Source organism: Argiope bruennichi, chromosome X2 (assembly GCF_947563725.1).
Source record: "Argiope bruennichi chromosome X2, qqArgBrue1.1, whole genome shotgun sequence".
NCBI classification, from domain to species: domain Eukaryota; kingdom Metazoa; phylum Arthropoda; class Arachnida; order Araneae; family Araneidae; genus Argiope; species Argiope bruennichi.
In genome coordinates this window covers 125,468,067-125,490,317 of record NC_079163.1, presented here as the reverse complement: position 1 = coordinate 125,490,317, position 22,251 = coordinate 125,468,067, and the positions used below count along the sequence as shown (strand labels likewise).

Here is a 22,251-nt window from a genome sequence, read left to right as displayed (position 1 = left end):
CTTGACCCAATTTTTAAATTAATTGAGATACGTGTGGTTCCTGCTTGAACCCCCACTTATGCCACTTAGAGATACTCTAGCATTCTTTCTCTTGAATCCTAAAATGCTTATTACATTTTCACTTACAAAACTGGATTCCGAACCGCTATCTAGCAAAGCACTGAATAAAAAAGAATCACCCTCACTATTATACAGTGAAACCTTTGCCGTGGGAAGGAATGATATAAATTTGGAGTTGTTCAGAGACGTGCTAGAACTAACGGGCCTTTGAGGTGCCGTTGATTTATTGCATTGCGTTTCTCCCCCTTGACAGATATCGCCTTCAGAGGGGTGGTCTGCGGTTTGTTTATCATTGGTTTGGAATCTGAAACACGTGAACTTTACTTTTAACATCTTCATGCAACAGTGAATTATGTTTTCCTTGACATATGGTACATTTTAAATGATTATTTGGGCGTTTTTTATATTTATGCGAATTCAAACATAAAAAGCAAAGACAGTTTCGTTTTACAAAATTCTTTCGAGCATTCAAATCCTAATACACTTAAACAATTTAAGCATTCCCAAACATTTCAAACAATTTTTATCAGTTTCATTTCTTTGGATATTTTTACATGCAACAAAATTATACTTAGTAGGAATTTTAGCATCAGATTCATTATAAATCATTAATTTCAAGAGATCAACATCTGGTATTTAAAAACTCCAAGAATTCTTTCTACGTAGGAAATCCTATTTCTTAAGTTTACACGGACCAAAGTCTTCTTGTTTCAGGATCTAATTTTTACAATTACAAATGAATCAGCCATGGATCTCTGCTAGATGCCTCTTCTAAAAATTTTAACCCTCTCAAAACCTCATCATTTGTGTCAACTATATTTCTCAAATTTGCTGAATTGGCTTGAGAGATGCTTTTTTGTTCCAAAAATGTTTTAATCAATGCATGAATAACTTTCTTCTTTTTATCATACCTGTCCGTTAATTTTCCCCGTGCTTCTTCATAGGAGTCATTGGACAATGGTATGTGTTTAATCAAAGAAGAGGATTCATCAAAATGCAAACCCTTTAAACATTGAAATTTTTGACTATTGCTTAGTGAAATTTGCGAATGAACTGTGTATACAAATAAATCCTCATCCTAATTCATCCAATCTTCAAATTTACCAGAAAACATTGGTATAGTAAGTTTTGGTAAACGAAAATTCGAATTAGATTGCACACTAACTGAAGAATTCTGTGTTTCAGTAGTAGATTCAGATGTATTAAAAACATCAGTTTTATTTTGAAACTTTAATTTCAAGGGAAAATATCTATTTTCGAATTCCTCGATTTCAGAATCCTCAACAGTTAATTCTGAATCCAAAGAAGAGTGTTTAAATGTTGTTTAAAAAAAGTTGTCCATATATCCAAATATCGCATGTTATCGTTATTGAATTTAAAGATTTATAATTTGATGATGAATTCTATTTCCATGATTTTTTTTTAGCCTAAGTTAAATTTAAAATAGCTCTAATTAAGGAAACATAATTACGTGATTTGAGGTCAACTTTATCAAATGTGTACAAACAAAATAATAAATTACATAGAAAAGAAATTTCTTTACAGATTTTGACAATATTCTTACAGCACATTCACGCAGCAGGCTATTCAACAAAAAGATAAATAAAAACCTGAAGGAAATTTGAGATAGCTTCCATTACACCTCCGCAGCAATACCTCTTCATTTTCACCACAATATAGTGACTTCCCTTTCCTATGAATGGGTATACACTAGGGTTGCGCGATGACGGAACTTCATCATCGCGATATATCGTTCAACACATATCGATATTTTTCGATATATCGTGATATCATAATTTATTTATAGCTATTATAAGTTATAAATAACATCTCTTAATATATTGACTGATTAGAACGAATCCATGTAAAAGGAAGTTTCAATTTATATAATAAAAATATTTGTTTTCTTTTGAATAAAAATAGTTAGAAATAATTTTGTTAAAACTCCTTTATAGTTAAGCAACGGATTGTAAAACCCTCCTCGCTTTTGCGCATGTGTTAGAATGGGTTTAATTCGTCAAAATAGGGGTGAAAAGAAAGATGAAAGGAGGAAATGTTTACATTTACTAGTATCTAATAGGGGAAATCCAAGGTCAAAGGGAATACCAGAAATGCACTCAACGTTCCGCGTTTCACTCCTTAATGAAATGCAATTGTCGAAATGCGGTCGTCTCAAAATCTGTTGGCGAACTATAATAAAGTGTGTCAGAGCCAAAGCAATGTCTGCATGTTACAATTAATAACATTGTGTTTAAAATAAGTATTTTTATATATTAGACTATGACAGTATTTATAGAAATATTAACAAAAATTCTGTATAAAGGTCAATAAGAATGAAGAGCAACAACAACAAAAGAAAAAAAAAACACTAAACGGTAACGAAAAAGAAACCGAAAACGTAAATTAATTGTGCATATCGACTTATTGTATCGCGATTTATCGTGAGACGCTAGGCGAAAGAAGAAATATAACGGATTTTCTTTTTTTTAAATCGAGTTTGCTTAAGTGTGAAAATGAGAGCTGCGAATGAAATTGTGAATTTAATCTGAATTAATCTATTTTGCTTTTATTTCTGAAGATGAATATTTAGCGATCAAACAAAGGACAGCCTACAATCTTCTGATAATTGCAATTATTTCTCCATAATGGTATCATTCAATTAGGAAACAGGAAACAGTTTTTTCCAAAATGACAATACAGAATTTTTCCTAAAACAAGCATTTTTGTATACTAAAATGTGACAGTATTTATAGAAATATTAACAAAAAATTCTGTATGAAGGGGAAAAAGAATGAACAGCAACAAAAATAAACACTAACCGATAACCAAACTGAAATCGAAAACGCGAATTAACTGTAAATATCGATTTATTGTATCGCGATTTACCGTGAACTATTATTCATAATCATGATTTCGATAGATCGATATTTTTCGAAAACCGGCATCGAAAATAGGCACAACCCTAGTATACACAGATCTCAATTAGAGCGGGTCGCGCCCCTCTGTCGAACGCTCTTGTACAGCGTTCTCATCGTTGCACGCTATTGTGAACGAATGCGCATAACCCTTTACATTTCAGGAACAAAATGATATCACATGGGAATAGGGAGAGTGATAGGGGAGTTATCTATTATGATTGAATTACGGCGAGGAACATGCGAACGATCAGAGATGAATTCCCAAACGTTTAGGGTGATTTTCGGGACTGCATAAACAAATTTTTGTATCCTAGGCTTGAGTAATTCAGCGTCCTATCAAAATCGTTCCTAGAAATGTGACAGCTTATGATCCAACAAAAATATCTACGTAATATTAAAATAATTAAGAGAAAAAAAATCAGTTCTTCTTTGATTAAAGCTTAAGAATTTTGTAAATCGGTGCCTTTTCACAATTGGATTTTGCAAGATAGTTCCACCATCTAATACAATATAATTTTTGAGGCTACATTATAAAAAGTACTTTTTTTTCTCCATATATTTATTTTACAAAAATACTCTACCTAATATTTAAATTCATATAACAAAATATTTATATACACTTTGTATTTTATTAAATATTTAAAAACATTTTTATTAAATTGATACAAAAATAAGCATCTTAATTTATAGTATAAGAAAAGTTTTACGTAAGGAAACTAATTTTATTTATTTACATAATATAAAATATAAAGTTAAAATGACAGTATATTTTACAATTATTCATCTGATTGAATGAAATATGTTCATACACCAACTATTCCGAAATATTTTTTTTTAAATTCGAACTCATTGTAGGTCACTCAAAAGTATTTATATTTTCTCTACGGAACCAATTTTGGATGATGCGGACACCTGCACAAAATTTAAAAAAAAATTACATCAATTTCGCTCAAAACCTTCAAATGGAGTTTTAATTAATTTACCAGAATGTTTTTGTTTATTTCTGAGTAAACTTTATACTTGTAGTTTAACAGAGCTAATTTTTTCCCAAAACTTTAACGACCCGCCTCCACAAGAATATTCAGAAACAGGACCGAATTAAGCCTTCTACAGGTCTTTAGGTGGTGCAAGTATCGAGTATCCTTATTCCCTCTCTAACTATCAAAACCAGATATTTTTTTATTCATTTAATATTGCGGCAGTTTTAAATAGCAAATTTTGGCACACTGCAATAGCAATACATTTCATTGCGAATCACTTTCAAGATAGTAAGTGATACGAATTTACCATAAGTTAAGCTGGTTCATTCAATTTTTTAATAAGTGGACTGTATTCTTTAAAAATCAAACGACAATTCGAAAGCCAACTTTTTATTTCATCGAGGTGCAACGACCCCGCAACGAACTCCTCAGTACGAAACTGTTTTTCAAACTGACCCCATGTCAGCAGGGTTACAATAATTTTATCGCTGAAGCCAAGTCAGCATAGGTTTGCTACATTCCTTACAAAAGGCGCCAACAAGGCCGTAACATTCCGCCCCGCGTTGCGTGTTTATGCAACACAAGTTACAATACAAGATTCAAAGTTATAATCCACAATATACAACAAAATTTTTTTTTTCGAGTTCAAACATGAAAACATATATAAAAAAGACATAGAAATATAAATAAGTATAAAGCATAAATGTACAATTAAATATGTAAAAATAGAAAATAAACATTTGAATATGTACAGAATAATATACAGTTTTTTTTTTATGTACAGATTAGAAAATCAAGTCTGAATGGGTAGGAGGCAAATTTTAGATATTGGTCTTTTAAAATGACCATTTTTAGTTTTGACAATTACAACACGAACTGCCGTCCTGTCCGGGAATAACTTGACTTATTCTTCCAAGACACCATTTAAAAGGTGGAAGGTTATCCTCCTTTAGTATAACCATATCATTTTTCTTAATATTATTTTTTGAAAATCGCCATTTTTTTCGGTCTTGCAAATGATTTAGATAGTCAATCGACAAGCGTTTCCAGATTTGTTCTACTATTTTTGTTAGTCTTTGCCAACGGGTTAATTTACTGTCTAGTTCATTTATTACTGAAGGCTCTGGGATAGAATTTATGGGCCTGCCTATTAAAAAATGGCCTGGAGTTAATGGTTCTAAATCCGAAGCATCGGAAGATAAAGGTGAGATAGGTCTTGAGTTTAGGATGCCTTCTATTTGAGTAATAACAGTTAAAAATTCCTCATAAAATAATTTTGCATCAGCAACAGTTCTTTTCAGATGATGCTTGAAGGACTTAACTCCAGACTCCCAGAGTCCTCCGAAATTAGGGGCCCGAGGGGGAAGAAATTTCCAGGAGATATTTTCCATTGCCAAAAACCTTGATAAATTTTCATCAGGAAAATTAACAAGTGAAGCGAGTTTTTTCAATTCTTTGTTGGCTCCTATAAAGGTTTTACTATTATCACTAAATAAAGTTGAGCATTTCCCTCGACGTGAGAAGAATCTTTTCAAGCAAGCAATAAATGCTTGTGATGTCAAGTCAAAAACTATTTCAAGATGTATAGCCTTAGTAACTAGGCAAACGAAAATAGCTACATACACCTTATGTAGATTACCCTTTCTTTGATTTTTGTACCTTATGAAAAATGGACCGCAAAAGTCTACACCTGTGTTAGAAAATACAGGGTTGGGATTTACTCGCTCTGGAGGTAAATTCCCCATTAATTGGTCTAAAGGAGTAGGTTTGCACCTAAAACAAGTTATACAGTTGCGCACAACCTTTCTTGCGATATTTTTGCCTCCAATGGGCCAAAATTCTTGCCGAACAAAATGTAATAATGATTGAGGTCCTGCGTGAAAGTTCCTTAAGTGATAATACTGGAAAATTAGAGTGGTAATTTTGTGCTTTTTAGGCAGTATTATCTGATGTTTATGATTATAACTAACATCTGCATGAACCAATCTACCACCTACTCTTAACAAATTATCTGCATCTAAAAAAGCATTTAAATGACTTACAGGACCCTTCTTCAAAGTTACTCCGTTTTTTAGGGCCTTTATCTCTTTATAAAATTCACTTACCTGAATAATCTCCATTAATTTCCTTTTTGCTCTTTCCAATTCACTATTTGTGATTGGACCGGTAATTTTTGTTTTATTCTTAATATTGAATAAAAACCTGCAAATAAAACTAAATACACGAATTAATTTTACATAGTCATTACTTATGGCTAAAAAATCCTCAAGAAATGAAATATTATTTACAGAAGATAAACTAATGTTTGACTGTGATTTAAGTTCAGTCAGATATTGTTCATCTGAAATTGCAGACTCATCAAGTTCACTAGAATTATTTTTAGAGTCCGGTAAATAGTCAGGACCACGCCACCATAAGTCGTTGGTTAAGAGTTCATGAGGGTTCAAACCTCTAGATACTACATCAGCAGGATTCAGTTGGGAAGAAATATGTTTCCACTGGAAGTTTTCTGTGAGAGTTTGTATCTTTGATACTCGAGTAGCGACAAAAGTTTTTAGTTTATATGGAGGTGTCTTTATCCAGGCAAGTGCAATTGTTGAATCGGTGTAACAGATTGTTTCACTGATTAGCATCTGAAGAGAAGGACGAATTCTTTCTATCAACTGCGACAGAAGGATCACGCTGACAACTCCAAACGAGGGATCGAAATTACTTTAATGGGAGCAACTCTTGATTTACTGGCAATAAGTTTATTGACAGCTGTGCCATCTTCCATAATAGATTTCATATAAACTACCGCTCCGAAAGCAGCTTCAGAAGCATCAGCATAACCTACTATAACAGTTCTTTCATAAGATTCTGTCAAGATATATCTAGGAACTTTGAGATTTTCAATTACTTTCCAAGATGTCACAAAATTCGACCATTCTGGCTGAATAGACTGGGGGAGAGTATCTTCCCAGTTCAATTGTTGGATCCATAATTTTTGCATAAAAATTTTGGCCTTTGTGATAACCGGACCAACGAGACCTAATGGATCATATAAACGAGCGATAACAGATAACACGTCTCTTTTAGTGTAGAAAGGCTTGATCTTTAAGTCTACCTTAAAGAGAAAATAATCTTCTTTTGGTTGCCAATTCAGACCCAAAGCCTTTACTGAAGAATGTCGATCAACGAGAAAATATTGGTGGTTAGTTTCCTCAGTGCTATTGTTTATGAGTTCAGATGAATTTGAAGTCCATTTATGAAGCTCCATGCCACAAGTTTGCAGCATTTGTATCAACTGCCTTTGTAATTCCTGGGCTGCTTCTAAAGTAGCAGCACCCGAGACGAAATCGTCCATATACACGTCTGTTAGTGTAACTTGCGAAGCTAACGGAAATTTTTTCGCTTCATCCAAAGCGAGTTGCTTCAAACAACGAATGGCCAAAAATGGAGCCGATTTTGTGCCGTAAGTGACAGTGTTAAGGCGATAAGTAGTTGGAAACTCATTCATATCATCTTTCCATAATATTTTTAGGAGATTTCTTTGCGATTCATCAATTAATATTTGACGGTACATCTTTTTAATATCTGCCGTAAATGCGTATTTATAAGTCCTAAATCTAGTCATTATTTCAAAAATATTTTCTTTCACTGCACCGGCAAGAAGCAAATCATTTAGACTTTGTCCCGATGTACTAGGGGCACTGGCATTAAATACAACCCTTAATTTTGTGGTTGAGTTTTCAGGTTTATAAACTCCATGATGCGGCAAATAATAAGATCCTTCACACATGTCATTATTCACTTTTTCCATATGACCCAAATTTTCATATTCTGCAATAAATTCCTTATATAAATTTTGCATCATGGGATTCTTATGCAATCGCTTAACTGTTTGGTTAAGTCTAACGTTGGCTAAGGCTTTAGAATCACCCAACAAACCTTCTTTCATCGGCATTTTAACTACGAATCGACCATCCTTATTTCTGGTGTGGGTTTCTTTAAAATGAGCCTCGCAAAACTCTTCTTCACTACTAAGAATAGTATTTTCTTCACTAATATTTTCCACTAACCAGAATTTTTCGATTACTTTTTCAATATTTTCATTTCGGGAAACTAAAGTACATAAATTAGTACATGGCTCCTGATTATTTGTATTTACATAGCCACCAGCGACATAACCAAATACAGTATTTTGAAATATTAATGAATTTAGAGATGAACGTATTTGTTCACCCTTAACAATTTCAAAGAAGGTTTCAGCACCCAAAAGGGCATCGATTTTGGAACTCCGTGTAAATTCCGGATCACCAAGCATAACCTGTGGAATTTCTAAATTCTCTAAATTAACATTTGTTGCCGGAACCATATCCGTAATTTTATCTATTACAAAAAAGGTTTGTGATAAAAAGAAAGATCCATTACAATTGGCTATATTTGCAACAGCCTCATATTCAATCGAAGTAGAAATTCCTCCCAATCCAGAAACCGATGTATTTATTTTTTGTTTTCGCAAATTCGCATTGTCCGCAAACTGCTTTGTTACAAAATTTGCCTGAGAAGCACTGTCAAGTATTACTCTAGCCCTCGAGAAGTGGCCATAAATATTCTGAATAAGTACTATTGCAGTTGGAAGTAGAACGCTTTTATTTTTTACGACTAAGCAGGCAGAGGAAGTATGCTGTGAATCGGCCAAGGTCACATCTGTGGGGGATAAATCAGCCCTCTGCTCCGAAGGAATTGCTTCGGAATGAGTAACATTTTCTCCTCCGATCGAAGGTTTGCGATGTCTGTGCAAGAGATAATTGTGATTACCATTGCAGATGTTACACAAATACTTAGATTGGCGACAAAAAGCTAATTTGTGCCCTGGTTTTAAGCACAACACACACAGAGAGAGTTTTTTAACCATATTAAAACGTTCCACAGCATTTAAATCAAGAAAACTTTTGCATTTATAGATAGGATGATTTGCTGGTAGACGACAAACAGGACACTTTGATGAAGTGTCATTTACCTTTGTTACCAAAGTACGAGGTTTAGAACTTTGGGAAATAAATTTCGATTTTGGTGGTTGAACGATATTACTTTGTAAATTTTCTAAAATTTGACATCTTTTTTCAATAAATTTTATAAAGGTATTCCAATCAGTTAGCTCATTTGACGTCAAAGTCATTTCAAATTGTTTACGCGATTCTTTATCCAATTTCTGCATAATAATATTAATCAACATAGCTTCACTTAGTTTATCCAAATCTAAATCCAATAATTTTAAAGCTCTTAAATGTTTATGTAATTGATCAACTAATGATCTTAAATCTTTGGCACTTTCATTGTGCAACTTTTCAATCGAAAATATTTCATTAATGTGAGTATTAAAAATAAGTCTTTTATTATCAAATCTATCTTCCAAAGCTTTCAATAAGGAATGAAATGTATCGTCATTCGATATCATCCGAGCCGCACTTCCAACTAAGCATGATTGTAAATAATAAAGCTTTTGCGACTCTGAAAGTTGTTTGTTAGAAGAAATTAACGAATCAAATTGAGCTTTAAAAATGTTCCATTCCTCAAAATTACCCGAAAATTTTGGTAATGGGATTTCTGGCAGCTTGATATTAACATCATTAGATTTATTAATTTTTGCATTCCCATTTTCATGCATGCAATTATTAAAAAGTTTTTTCAAGCTTACCTCCAATTTTAGGAGATCCGAGTCGATATCCTCGAAGCTATTTTCAATTTCCACTAAATCTTCATCTCTTTTCACAACTTTGTAGTAGTCTTGTCTTAAAAGTTCAAACTGTTGATTTAATTTACGCACTTTATCCAACTTGACTTCAATTTCTTCTATTTCAACATCCTCAAACTGCTGATCCTTTATTGACGTTAATAGTCTAGTTATTTGCGCCTTGATTCCACCACGAGTCCTATTTAACGAAGTAATGTCTTTCTCCATTATTATTTACTATTCAAATCGAAATTTAATTAAAATTCAAACTCCGCGAGCGGACCAAATTTTATGGTACGAATTTACCATAAGTTAAGCTGGTTCATTCAATTTTTTAATAAGTGGACTGTATTCTTTAAAAATCAAACGACAATTCGAAAGCCAACTTTTTATTTCATCGAGGTGCAACGACCCCGCAACGAACTCCTCAGTACGAAACTGTTTTTCAAACTGACCCCATGTCAGCAGGGTTACAATAATTTTATCGCTGAAGCCAAGTCAGCATAGGTTTGCTACATTCCTTACAAAAGGCGCCAACAAGGCCGTAACAGTAAGTTTTAGTACATCGAGTATAAAAAAAACAAAATCAAAATTAACATTAATTTTATACAAAATAGTAAAAAAAAAAAAAAAAAAAAAAGACGACATTTTTTAACACAATTTTAATATTATTTAACTATGAATCAGATATTTTTTAAACTACAAAGTCTTATATTATATTTTAAACTCATAAAATAATATAATACAAAACTTAATATTAAAACATATTCATTGGGTATGTTTTTAGAATAATACTGCAAAATTTAAATTCCAGTTCTAATTCCAAATACTTGATTTTAATTTGAATAAGTTCGAGTACATAATCTTTATAAATAAGGCACAAATTTAAATTACTTTGGAAATATCGCTGAAAGAAAAAACGAAAACGCTCGGCGTCCCCACAATTGTCCCCATTTAATAATCCAGCTGTATTCAGAAAAGTACTTTGGTTCTTTCTGAAAATCATGTCGGTAATACTAAAATTCCCCAAGTCCCAACCACTTTTTTGTCAGCTGCTTTCATATTTTTTCCATATCTTTTCATTCATTGAAGCATAAAAACTGATCGCTTTGTTCTTCTTGCTAATTTTGATTTGCGATTCCTGTTTCTCCTCCGGCGCTTAACATATTTTCTATTTATAGAAATAGATTTATGCCTTCCAGTACGACGTTCGATTTTAAGAAAACTGATATTCTGAGTATTCCAAGAACGAATTCGCTCTTTTTGCTCAGAATCAGAGAGCTCATATAACTCATGCTCTTTCCAACATTCAAAACCAAATTTAACTATCCAAATTTGTATCAGACCATAATTAAAAATGTGGCCAGGAACTTCATAAACAATTAGTCTGCAAATTACCAAAAAAAAAAAAAAAAAAAATTGAAAATGAAAAAAAAACAAAAAAACATGTCATAGGTTTCAAGTAATAAATAAAATTATAATAAAATAAAATAAAGCTCATTTTAGAAAAAAATGTTTGTAATTAAATTTATGTAATTAATCAGAATAATATGCTACATTAGAATTAAAACTATTTTACAAATAAATAAAACACAAATTAAAATGTTATGAGGTAAATATTTTACATTCTATCACCTTCGAAGTTGACAGAAAATTTCGCTTAATCCAAAAATTTGAATTAAGAAAAGCCGGGTCTAAAAATTAGTGCAAGAGCCACCGTCAATTTTAAATCTAAATGTGACAATAAAGATATATTTTAATGTTTTTATTAAATAATATATAATTAATAAATGAGCAGTACTTAACTTTTATAAATAAGCAATACTAATTTCACGTAAATTTTTAATTACTTTTTTAAATAATAAATAAAAATAATAAGACCTAAAAAAAGCAACAAAATTCACATCTTATATGTTCAAAATCCTTTTTAAAAAGTAGTTTTTTTTTAAATTTCTTTTTTGAATCATTACTTTGTTAAACAGTCAAGTCCTCGAATATATAGTCTTAAAAACATTTTAATTGAGAACTTTGAAAACAAAAGTTATGATGCATTTAACTAATGAAAGCAATTCAGAAACACAATCGATATTTTAACATTTTTAGTCGTGACTTCGAACTGAACAAAATAATTACGAATTTTAGGTAATATTTTAACACTAGAATATGTGCTCGTCTAAACGGTTTGTTAACCCGTTAATAGTATCTCATATCTGTTTACCACAGATAAACTAACAAAAATTGTAGTAGAAAATCTCAAGTACAGTGGCAGAATGCTTAAGAAATATATGTATAATTTGTAGCGCACTTTAGATATAAATATATAGCAACATTAAAAGTAAACAATAAAAGCCCGGAATTCTGTAAAGCAAAAAAATTTATGAACGCTCAAACTAAAACTAATCAATAAAAAAACTTATAATCCACTAACAGAAAAAATGTAATCTCAAAAATAATAAAATTTATAGATTTCAACTCATTGACCTTTGTTATAATCCAACGCAAAATAATGTAAATAAAGCGTGGAGTTTACGATATCATAATTATTTTTTATTCATGCTCAGTTTTATTCACATATTCATAAATCAGTAACATTAAACTCTAAAAATTTTTTCTGAATTACTTGATGTCAAAACAGAAGTTAGAGTATGCGCATCACATTATGACGCGAAAAAAAAGGGGTGGCGATATTTTAAATCTCCGTTCTGCGTTACAGACGTCACTGTCTTATGCTATTGCAGAGTGTGTAAGTAAAAAATGTAAGAGTCTAGAATTTTTTTTTTAAATTATAAAACGCTTGAATTAGCCAGACTGCAGACTCAACACCTTTCTGGATAAGTTTATACCACATAATTTCAATTAGTACATTCTTTAAGTCACAGCAGCATATATATTAATATATACTTAATATACAGGCTAAAAATGTATATATTAAATTAAATAATGTAAGAATACTTGAAAATCTGTATGTTGTTAATTATGAATTAATAAAATTTTTAACAATCAAAATAATTATTTGCTTCTTCTCATACTAACAGCGACTTTGCAAGCTATTTGTAAGGAGTATTATAAACGAATTGCTCAATTAGAAGATGCGAAATATGATTTAGAATACGAAGTTAGCCAAAAAGAATTTTTGGTAAGTTATAATAAAAAAATTTATTTATTTATTTATTTCTGTTCGTATTAAGCTTCACTCATCTAAATATTTTTTTAAATCCTATTAGATAAATGAGCTGACCATTCAAGTGAATGATCTAAGAGGTAAATTGTAAGTAATTTTCAATTTTTTAAAAAATTGTTTAGTGAAAGAAATTAATGAACACACACACACACACACACACACACACACACACACACACACACACACACACACACACACACACACACACACACACACACACACACACACACACACACACACAATATTGTATTGATATGCGCATTTCTTTCGGTAACAGATGACAGTTTGAAACAACAAGAATACATAAACCCGCTATGAAACTAGAAACAGTATCTATTTACAGCGAAATTGAAATTTCTTTTCTGTCAAACTTATCACCCAAGAGCAATTAGTTATTCTAATCTGTAAATATTTTAATTAATATTTTACTATCCTTCCTTTCTTTTATTGTTTCCGAATTATTTTTTGTTTTTATTGCAATGTTAATATATATCATATCCATTCCAATCGTGTCTGAATGGCCAATTTCTAAGTCGTTAGGGTTAGGCATATACTTCCAATCGGAAAATGCTCTAAATGAAATAAAGTATAGTATATTTTATACGCTATTTGAGCTAATAAATATTCTCCGAAAAAACTACGAAATCTAAATTTTTTACTCCGATCTTATTAATCATATTTAATAAAATTAGAAATAATTATTAAGTTTAATGTAAAAAGAATCAAAAAGAAAGAAATGATGAATTCGGCCTGAAGACTTATTCAAGGGTCACCCTCAGGCAGGGATTCAAACTAGAGATTTTTTCTGTGAGGGGTCTGCCTTTCGTCCAAAAATATTGACTGCTCGTGACCCGAAAATCCCTGCCTGAGGGTCAACCTTGAGAAAGTCTTCAGGCCGGATTCATCATTTCTTTCTTTTTGATTATTTTTGCATTAAACAATATTTATTTCTAATTTGATTAAGTTCATCTGTGTTTTAGAGGTAGCAGCATTAGCGCTCTCTAAATACGATGCATCTTTTATTAGTTTGGTTCGGAAGAAAATTTATTTTTAATTGAATTTCATAATGATTGCATTTTTGATTAATTTCATATTTAATAAAATAATTTTTACATGTTAACGTTTTAAACGAATAAAAGTTTCACACTTTTGTGACCAAAACTGTCCAAATTATGAAACTTCGCAGTTAATTATTTTACACTACGTTAAACCATTTCAATGGCCGTCTTGAGGAAAATCCGTCATCCAGCTGTTGCCGCTTCATTGAGGCCTCTGACTGAAATTTAAAGCTTCATAAGGCGGTCATTTCTGGGCTGTCTCTCTCTTGTTTAAAATGCTAGTGTACTAGGGTTATTTTACTATAAATGACAACCTACATAATAATTTAGACTTTATAATATTTTCAAAAGTTTTTTCGATCGAACGATACACACACACACAAAAAAAAAAAAATCTTTACTTCATTAAAAACATTTTTTCATTTACTATTAGATACCTAACTCTATCTTTTGAGCCATGATTGAAGAGGAAACTCTGCATATTTTCCAATGCATAATTTGAAATCGCTGAATTTTCAGTTTGATAATTTCTGAAATACAAACATTATTGCAAAAGTGAAAATAACAGTAACAAAGATATATGTGCCTGGCCAATTGTTATTTTTAATTGGTTGTGTTTCATCTCTCTCCACTTTTCTAAAAATTTCTGCTTAAAGAAATCTATGGAAATGATATAATTAATGTAATAAAAATTAAATTATGTCAATTGGTTTAATATCTAAAGGTACTTTTAAGAATCAATAAATCAGAAAAGGGATGTAAAGGGCTCATTGTGTGATCCGGCTATTAATAAGAACAAAACCATACTCAGCTGAAGAAGAAGCCTACAGCTGCATAATGGATGAATCAATATTCATCGTAATGAAGAGGAAACAATAGAAAATGAAACCAGATCCAAATATATATTAGGACAAATAAAGAACAAACGTTTTAAGAAACAAGTTCTTCTATGAGATAATATTTTGTTTCTTTGTCTTTTAATTAGAATGGAGGAAACAAAAGAAATTTTGACTTGTGATTATTGTTTGAATGAAATACTAAATTTTTGAGTTAATAAATAGATAATATATAAATAATCAATGTCTGCAGCATTTTATATTTTTAATAGTTTGAAATAAATCGGAGAAGACACTTCATCAAAATAATAAAATGAAATGAAACTATCTCAAATAAATAAGTGCCTAGGCTAAGTTTACAACGGATCTTCAAAAGCGAAAGCTTCAGCTCAGCAAGTATAATGCAAAATTGCATAACTTATATCAAGTATAATATTTTCCATTGTTGTTTCATGAATTATAAAGTGTAGAGGACTGGTTACCAAGAGATAACAGAGACCCACTCACACCTACAACGTTATCATTCAATTTTTATAACAGAGAGAATTTTCAAAATGCATGCACTGAAGGAAGGAAGTATAATTTCTGCAATATTAAATTGTTATTATTTTGTATATCAGCATTTTCCACATATGAATATAACATATATTTTTAAAAATACACACATTTATTTGCGTATACGTTGATATTCTATCAAGTGCTATATGTCATATATGATAAATGTAGTTTTTGTCAGTCAATAAAGTCTTAAAATTTTGTTTACTAATACGGAGGAATAAAAATAGTTTTAACTGAATGTTTCTTGACAAAGACATAGTTAATATTTTGTTAATACAAAGCATAAAATTAACAAATAGTTCGATTTGGAGAACCTTTCAGCTAACATACACATCATTAAGTTTAAGACACATATTGCCATAAATGTAAGGGCAATCTGGCAAGCTGACAACTTAGCCAGTTCGCCCCTATGTATAAATAAAAATCATATAATACAATGTTTTTTTTATTGAAATAATAAATATATGAATGTCATAATCTTTCTCCTTTTTTCCCCCTTCTTTTTAGCGTGAAGCCTAATTTGAAGAAAGTTTCAAAATACGAAGGAAAGTGAGTATTGTTAAGTATATTTAATTTTTCACTGTAGAAGAAATTATTTGAAAAGAGTGTGTAAATTTTCTTAAAAGCAGGGGGGGGGGGGGCAGATGATAATGGCGTGGTTTTCTGATTGATATAATTTTAAAGACGAGAGAAAATACGCTTTCATTAAGTTGTCATTTTTCAGCACTAAAATAGGGGAAGATTTATTTACTTGGGCACAAGCCTAAATTAAACTACATCACTAAAAAGATAATTCGACTGTTTAGTTGTTGTTCTGGCTGATTAATTTGTGTGTAGTCAAGAACTGATGATATGAATTATCGATTGAATATATGTCGGGAGAGATTAAATTGTGAATCTTAAATTTCTTTTCCCGTTCTCTTTCTAAACTAACATAACTATAGCTGAATTTCCCCTAATACTGTGCAGTGTTTATGAGAAACTAAGAACTGTACATTCAGTAGCATTTTATGGAGAACTAGCCTGCATTTATGTTTCGTTAGCAGGAAATTTCCAGCAGCCAGCTTGACTGCAGTGAGTAATTGTCTGCTAAAGCACACATCGGTCTACCAGTTTGTGAATAAGCCAGTTAAGAGCAAAGCAAGGAAAGATACCCGTAACGTTCTTCATCCGTTTCAAATTCCGCAATTATGCCTTTATCCACTAAACAATTGATAAAGGAACGATTTAGTTTATCTAAAAAAGAAGCACAGTTTGTTTAAGATCAGTATTTGAATTTTGATAAAATAAAATCTTGGAATGGATAGAATTTTATTTAAGTTTCTGTTTACTGCATCATAAAACTTTCAAGGCAAATAAAGCATAGACAGAATTCATTTCTTTCAAATAAATTATTATTATTATTATTATCATTTTATGTCGAAAGAGAAATTCTTGAGGAAGCTTTTTTTTCCCTAGGAACACGTTTGTGCTAGTTTATTGCAGCTTAGTAAAAAACATTTCTATTGTAGAAGATTTTTTTGCAATCTAGAAAAGATTAGGCGTTTTTAAAGATTAGGACCAAGGTAATTTTTTTTTCTTTAAGGGCTGAAAAAATAATGAAAAGATGTTTTTAAGTATTTTGTTCCTCGAAATCTGAAATAAATCACTGGCATCTGCAGGTTTTAAAAATCAATCGGAGTGCTCTCTACTCAATTTTTCTCTTATAAAATATGGAGTACTTTACGCTTCATACAGTGAAGAAAATAAAGTGTGCATTTTAGTCATCTTCTTTTACGCCGATCAAGTACAAAATTTGAGACAGATTTAAAACTTTGGTAATAAAATACCATGCCAAATTTCATTTTTTAAAATCGTTATCTTTGGCGGTTAAAGCGTTCACATATCTTCAGATATACAAACTGGCAGACGATTAATCTATTAACCTTAAGATTTGATATGGATCTATAATTTTGATAATAGAGATTACATTAAATTTAATCCATCTAGTTAGTTCAAAGAGTATTAATAACTAGGTAAAGTAGACAACAACATAGAAACTCGAGATTTTTTGTGGTGCTTTTTAGAGTAAATTTAGTTTGTGTTTTCATTTAATTTAAAAATATCGCTATTTGAACTCGTTCCAACAAAATCAAGCTTCGTTTAAATTTCACAGCATTATTCTTATGGTAATTTTAACTTACAATATTTTCCAAGTTTTGTTTTATAATTCTACAAAAAATGTGCAGCTTTATAATTTAAAAGAGTGACCACTTTTGTTATTAAATAATATTTGAATTGTGTTAAAACGTTTTTTATTTACTGTTTCGATGAAAATTACTTTCAAATTTCCATTTTGATTTTTTTAAATGCTAAAAATTCAAACCAACTCTTTTAAAAATGAGCCGAAATTAAATGTTTTGTTTTTTCAGTTTGTCAAATTTTGCTACTTAAAATTGCTTATGTGGACTAAAATTAAAATAAATTAAAAATATATAATTTTAGAAGTTGGGAAAGGAAAAATGGGGAGTGCCCGAGACAATACAGTGCAATGCTTATGGCGCCAATAAGGACTAATCTAGCTCACTGCCTTTGAGTCACTGCGTTCACAAGGATACGAATGGAGAGACAGACAGACTTTTCGTCAAAGTATTTCGTCCAAACCTTGATTAAAATTTATAGTCAAGTCCCCATACCAAATTTCATCTGTCTAGCTGGTTAAGTTTTCATGCTATCGTGGAGATTTATCAGAATATCGAGGGCGGATTTCTGACGATAACACTACTTCGTATACGAGAAAGCAAAAATACCACAATACATGAAATGAGAGTAAAAGGTTTGTTGATATTCAAGAAACTACTTTTTACCTACAAGCACAAGAGCAATTTATATTACACAAGAAATACAGTGGCGTAACTTAAAACAAAAAATGGCACACACACACACACACACACACACACACTACTAAATATTAAAATTATTTTACGCGGAAAAAAAAGGGCAGAGTGTTTATTTATACGTACCAAGCCTTCAAATGTGGATCCCCCTTACCAGCGTAGTTTAAAATAATACTGCACCACAAGCACACTTTCTATGAGAACTGAGTTTCCACTTACTTTCAAAAAGCTTGCAAAGGTATGGAACGCCTTCTTTGATAATCTTGAAAATGCCCATCTGAGATATATGGTTATTTCCATCTACTACTACTAACCTGCCATCCATGCATGCGTTAATGAGTTTTGAATTTAATGAATACGTTAATGAATGCGATGAAAGAATGAAACAAATTCTTTAAACATGAATTAGATATTAGATAATATGTCTTTCAGACGTAGTTAATTCAGATGCTGTTTGGTCTCTCACAGGATGAATATAATTCATGGGCAAAACTTTAAAACATGGAAGAATACATTACAACAAGCCTTTTTTTGCATGGGAATATATGGTGTTGAGGCACAAACACCAGGCCCCTGAATAATGTGACCACCTACGATTAACCGAAAATATCACTTTATAAAACAATCGAGAAGCGGAAATAAATAACTTACTCCTTGATAAATGCCTTACAATTTTTTAAATCGATGTCTTTTTAAAATAATATGTCAGTTAGTTTCTGTTACTTTTCCGCATATACACGATTAATTTTGACAGTTACATTTAAGATTAAGAAATATTCATACATAGGCTTAATGAATATTTTTGAAGATAGACATATTTGTATAACATTACAAAATTGATGGCTATCTATAAAGAAGCCATCAGAATATAATAGAATAAATTTATAAATATTTTTACTTTTAACACTTTTAAAATAATAATTCAATTTTCAAATCAAAATGAAATTTATTTAGACATTTTTAGGCGCCCTTGGATTATCTCAAAGGAAATTAATTGAATGATCGAGTAGACACGAAAATAAAAACCAACACTGTAATGAATCGGGGCCTCCGAGAGTAAAAAAATCGTTTTATTGTATAGGATATACTTTCATCCCGACGGCCTCGAATGAACAGGGAAAGACAAAGAAAAAAAAGTCTAGTTTTTGAATGAATCATCATCGCAGTGGCCCCGGGTGAATGCATAATAGACCCACTATGGCGCATCTCATACATTCACCCCTCACAAAGAGATACAACCCCACATCATTGAGGAGGGAGCGTGCATGACTCACCCCTACTTCCATATTTTCTCGTCAGTGAAACAAAAAACCATCGTACCGAAAGCTTCTTCTCTCTAAATCCGAGGTACCCCCTCAATGGGACAAATTCAATAGGTAAGATGACCCTGACAAGCACAATGACAGCATTATTGAAAAGTAAAGCAAAGCACTCCATCGATGCAACCATGCTTGTAATACTGTTAGCAGCTGGATCGGATTTAAAAATAGGTAATTGCTTAGAGACACCCCGATGCTTTCATTCTTTTTTGCGATATATATATATATTTTTTATAGAAAACTGATTTTGTATTTTCAGTTGATTTATAAAGTCCATGTACTCAGCACATTCAAATTAAAACTAAGCATTAAGTTTCAGAACATTATTCAACTGACTTTTTTTTTTTTTTTTAAATCATGTTCTCATATTCGCTTGCAGAAAGTAGTGAGAGGTTCAGTGAGGGTTCCTCCCCCCTCTCTTGATCGATTGACTCACTAGTCAACAGTTTCGTATTTAAGATTTCAAAATGTACTTAAAAATTGTTAGATTTTGTTCATACATGAGATACTGCAACGAACCCTTTCGATAGTGACATGCAATTAAATGCTTTAATTTTTCAGTCTATCGAAATATCTGTATCATAAATACTGCTTATATACATGCTAAATTGAAATCAAGCAGAAACTATTGTTTTTGAGTGTTTAAAAAGGAGAAAAGGGCTCCCAAAACTTGCAAACCCAGAGCATAAATCCAGCTGTAGCTGGCAGACAAAATTTTGAGTAGCTATAATAAGTACTGCTTTGAAAAAAGCACTTAACAGCGATGCCATAAAGTAACACCAGACATTTCCTTTTATGCCGATTTCTTGCGTTAATGCCTCAATGCGTTATTTGGCGTATATATTTCTACTTAAAGAGTGTTAGTCCACCACTTAAAGATTTGTCCATGAGTTCAAATTTAACTTGTATGTATTTATTTGATGATAAATAGCAATTAAATGCATCTCAAAAGTAAATTTCAGTTTTATTCAACTATCCAATGATTGAAACGCTTCGCTTACTTATTACTATTTTAGAGCAGAATGAGTTAAAATGAAAAGCAATGTTTCTTCATTTTTTATATAAGAGTAGATGTTAAATGCTGTTAATGCTACAGATTTATATTACTGCGTTAATTAATTATATTGTGTTTACAGGTTTGAAAAACTGAAAATGATTGCTAAAACAAGCGAGATAGACTTCCGTGCAAATCTGAAAAATGTGAAATCGAACAAATTCAAGCTAGAAGGAGAAGAGGAGGTAATGTTTGAATATTAATTCACTTGAAAATTTTTCATTTTTATGATATAAGTAACCTTAAATGTGAGGAAAAAAATCAATGATCGAATAGCAATAAATACAAATATTTTCATAGATATCTCTGAATATATGCTTCCGTTTCGATTTGCTTCCATTTTTAATAACTTATTTACTTTCTTAGCAATAAGTGATAATTGGTGAATACACCACTCCTTTTCAATTTTTAAAAGAGCTGTTGAAAAGCAGTATAGCTTAGTCTTCCATTACTTGATATTAAAAGATTTTGAGTAAACACTTTGATAACTCTTTGCTGATTTTAGAGAAACGGAGTTGTACATACAGGGTTTCTCCCAATAAAAGCTGAATTTCGAATATGATTTCTGGTTTCATTTTAAACAATGATTTTAGAAAGACTCGATGCATATTTTGCTAGTTTAGAGCCCTCATTTGAAATAATGTAGAACTTAGATTATGCCAAGAGTTTGATAGTATAGCTTAAACCAGTTACAAAATACCTAATTTAGAGAATTAATAAGATAGGTTCATCCATGCTGGCATCTCATGATATAAATACCGAAATCAAATGGAACATGAAAATGCAACTTACTGTATTAAATAGCTGCTATTTTGCATCTTTATTTTATTTCCACAAATTCAGGCAATTTATTGATAATTTCATACTTATTTCGAACTGAAAGTACAAAAGAAATTTCGAACATGATCACATATATTATTTAAAATAATAAATTGAGATAAATTGAGTGGTATTATCTCCTGCTGTTTTTCAACAAAGTTTTCTGAATCCTTGTTATCAGAGATAAACTATTCAAAAGCGTTTTTTTTTTTTTTTTTTTTTTTTTTTTTTTTTTTGTGTGTGTGTGTGTGTGTTTGTGTGTACATGTGATAAATGAATAAAATTATTTACTAAAATTATTATTAAAATGAATAAAATTATTTCAGGGCAAAAAACAAGGCCCAGAATGGGCTAATAAATAATGCTGGAAACGACAAAGAAAGAGAAAGAAAGAAAGAGAGAGGAAAGATAAGCTCTGGAGGAAAAAATAACACTTCTAAGAGAATACTTTATAAAAAAGAATAATAAAGAAATCATTAAACAGTGTTTTTTGTGTGTAATATCAATTATGACATAAAATACACATTTTCAAGTGACATTAAAATCAATTAACTTTTAAAGTGTGAAAATATAGCTAAATAAAGACAAATGTTCATCAAAAGGAAAAGGAAAGCCTTCCTCTGCAACTTTCATCATTCATAAAAAAAATTATAAATAAAAACAGAATATTTGGAAACTGACATGATACAGTGATATTTAGAATATATCACGCATGAAATACTTTATGGAATTTCTCTTCTCATCCCGAACTCAATTTTAAACCTCGTGTCTTCCCCTTGTTAATATCAATTTTAAATATTTCACTTCTGGTTTATAGTTTTGCAGGTAACTTTGCTTCTAACTACCGCAGAAACAAAATTAAATCATTTTTGG

At 31.0% G+C, this 22,251-nt stretch overlaps 1 protein-coding gene across 1 annotated transcript in view; it reads left to right on the top strand.

The window, feature by feature from the left end:
* The window catches only part of LOC129959873 (troponin I-like), a 29,680-nt gene extending 7,816 nt beyond the window's left edge, over positions 1-21,864 (top strand). Inside the window, exons 4-8 of the mRNA XM_056072768.1 lie at positions 12,713-12,813; positions 12,902-12,945; positions 15,818-15,859; positions 20,642-20,744; positions 21,705-21,864. Of these exons, the coding sequence (XP_055928743.1) occupies positions 12,713-12,813; positions 12,902-12,945; positions 15,818-15,859; positions 20,642-20,744; positions 21,705-21,740 (326 nt within the window). The 3' untranslated portion in view covers positions 21,741-21,864. The remainder of the gene's footprint in view (positions 1-12,712; positions 12,814-12,901; positions 12,946-15,817; positions 15,860-20,641; positions 20,745-21,704) is intronic.
* The last annotated feature ends 387 nt before the right edge of the window (positions 21,865-22,251 follow it).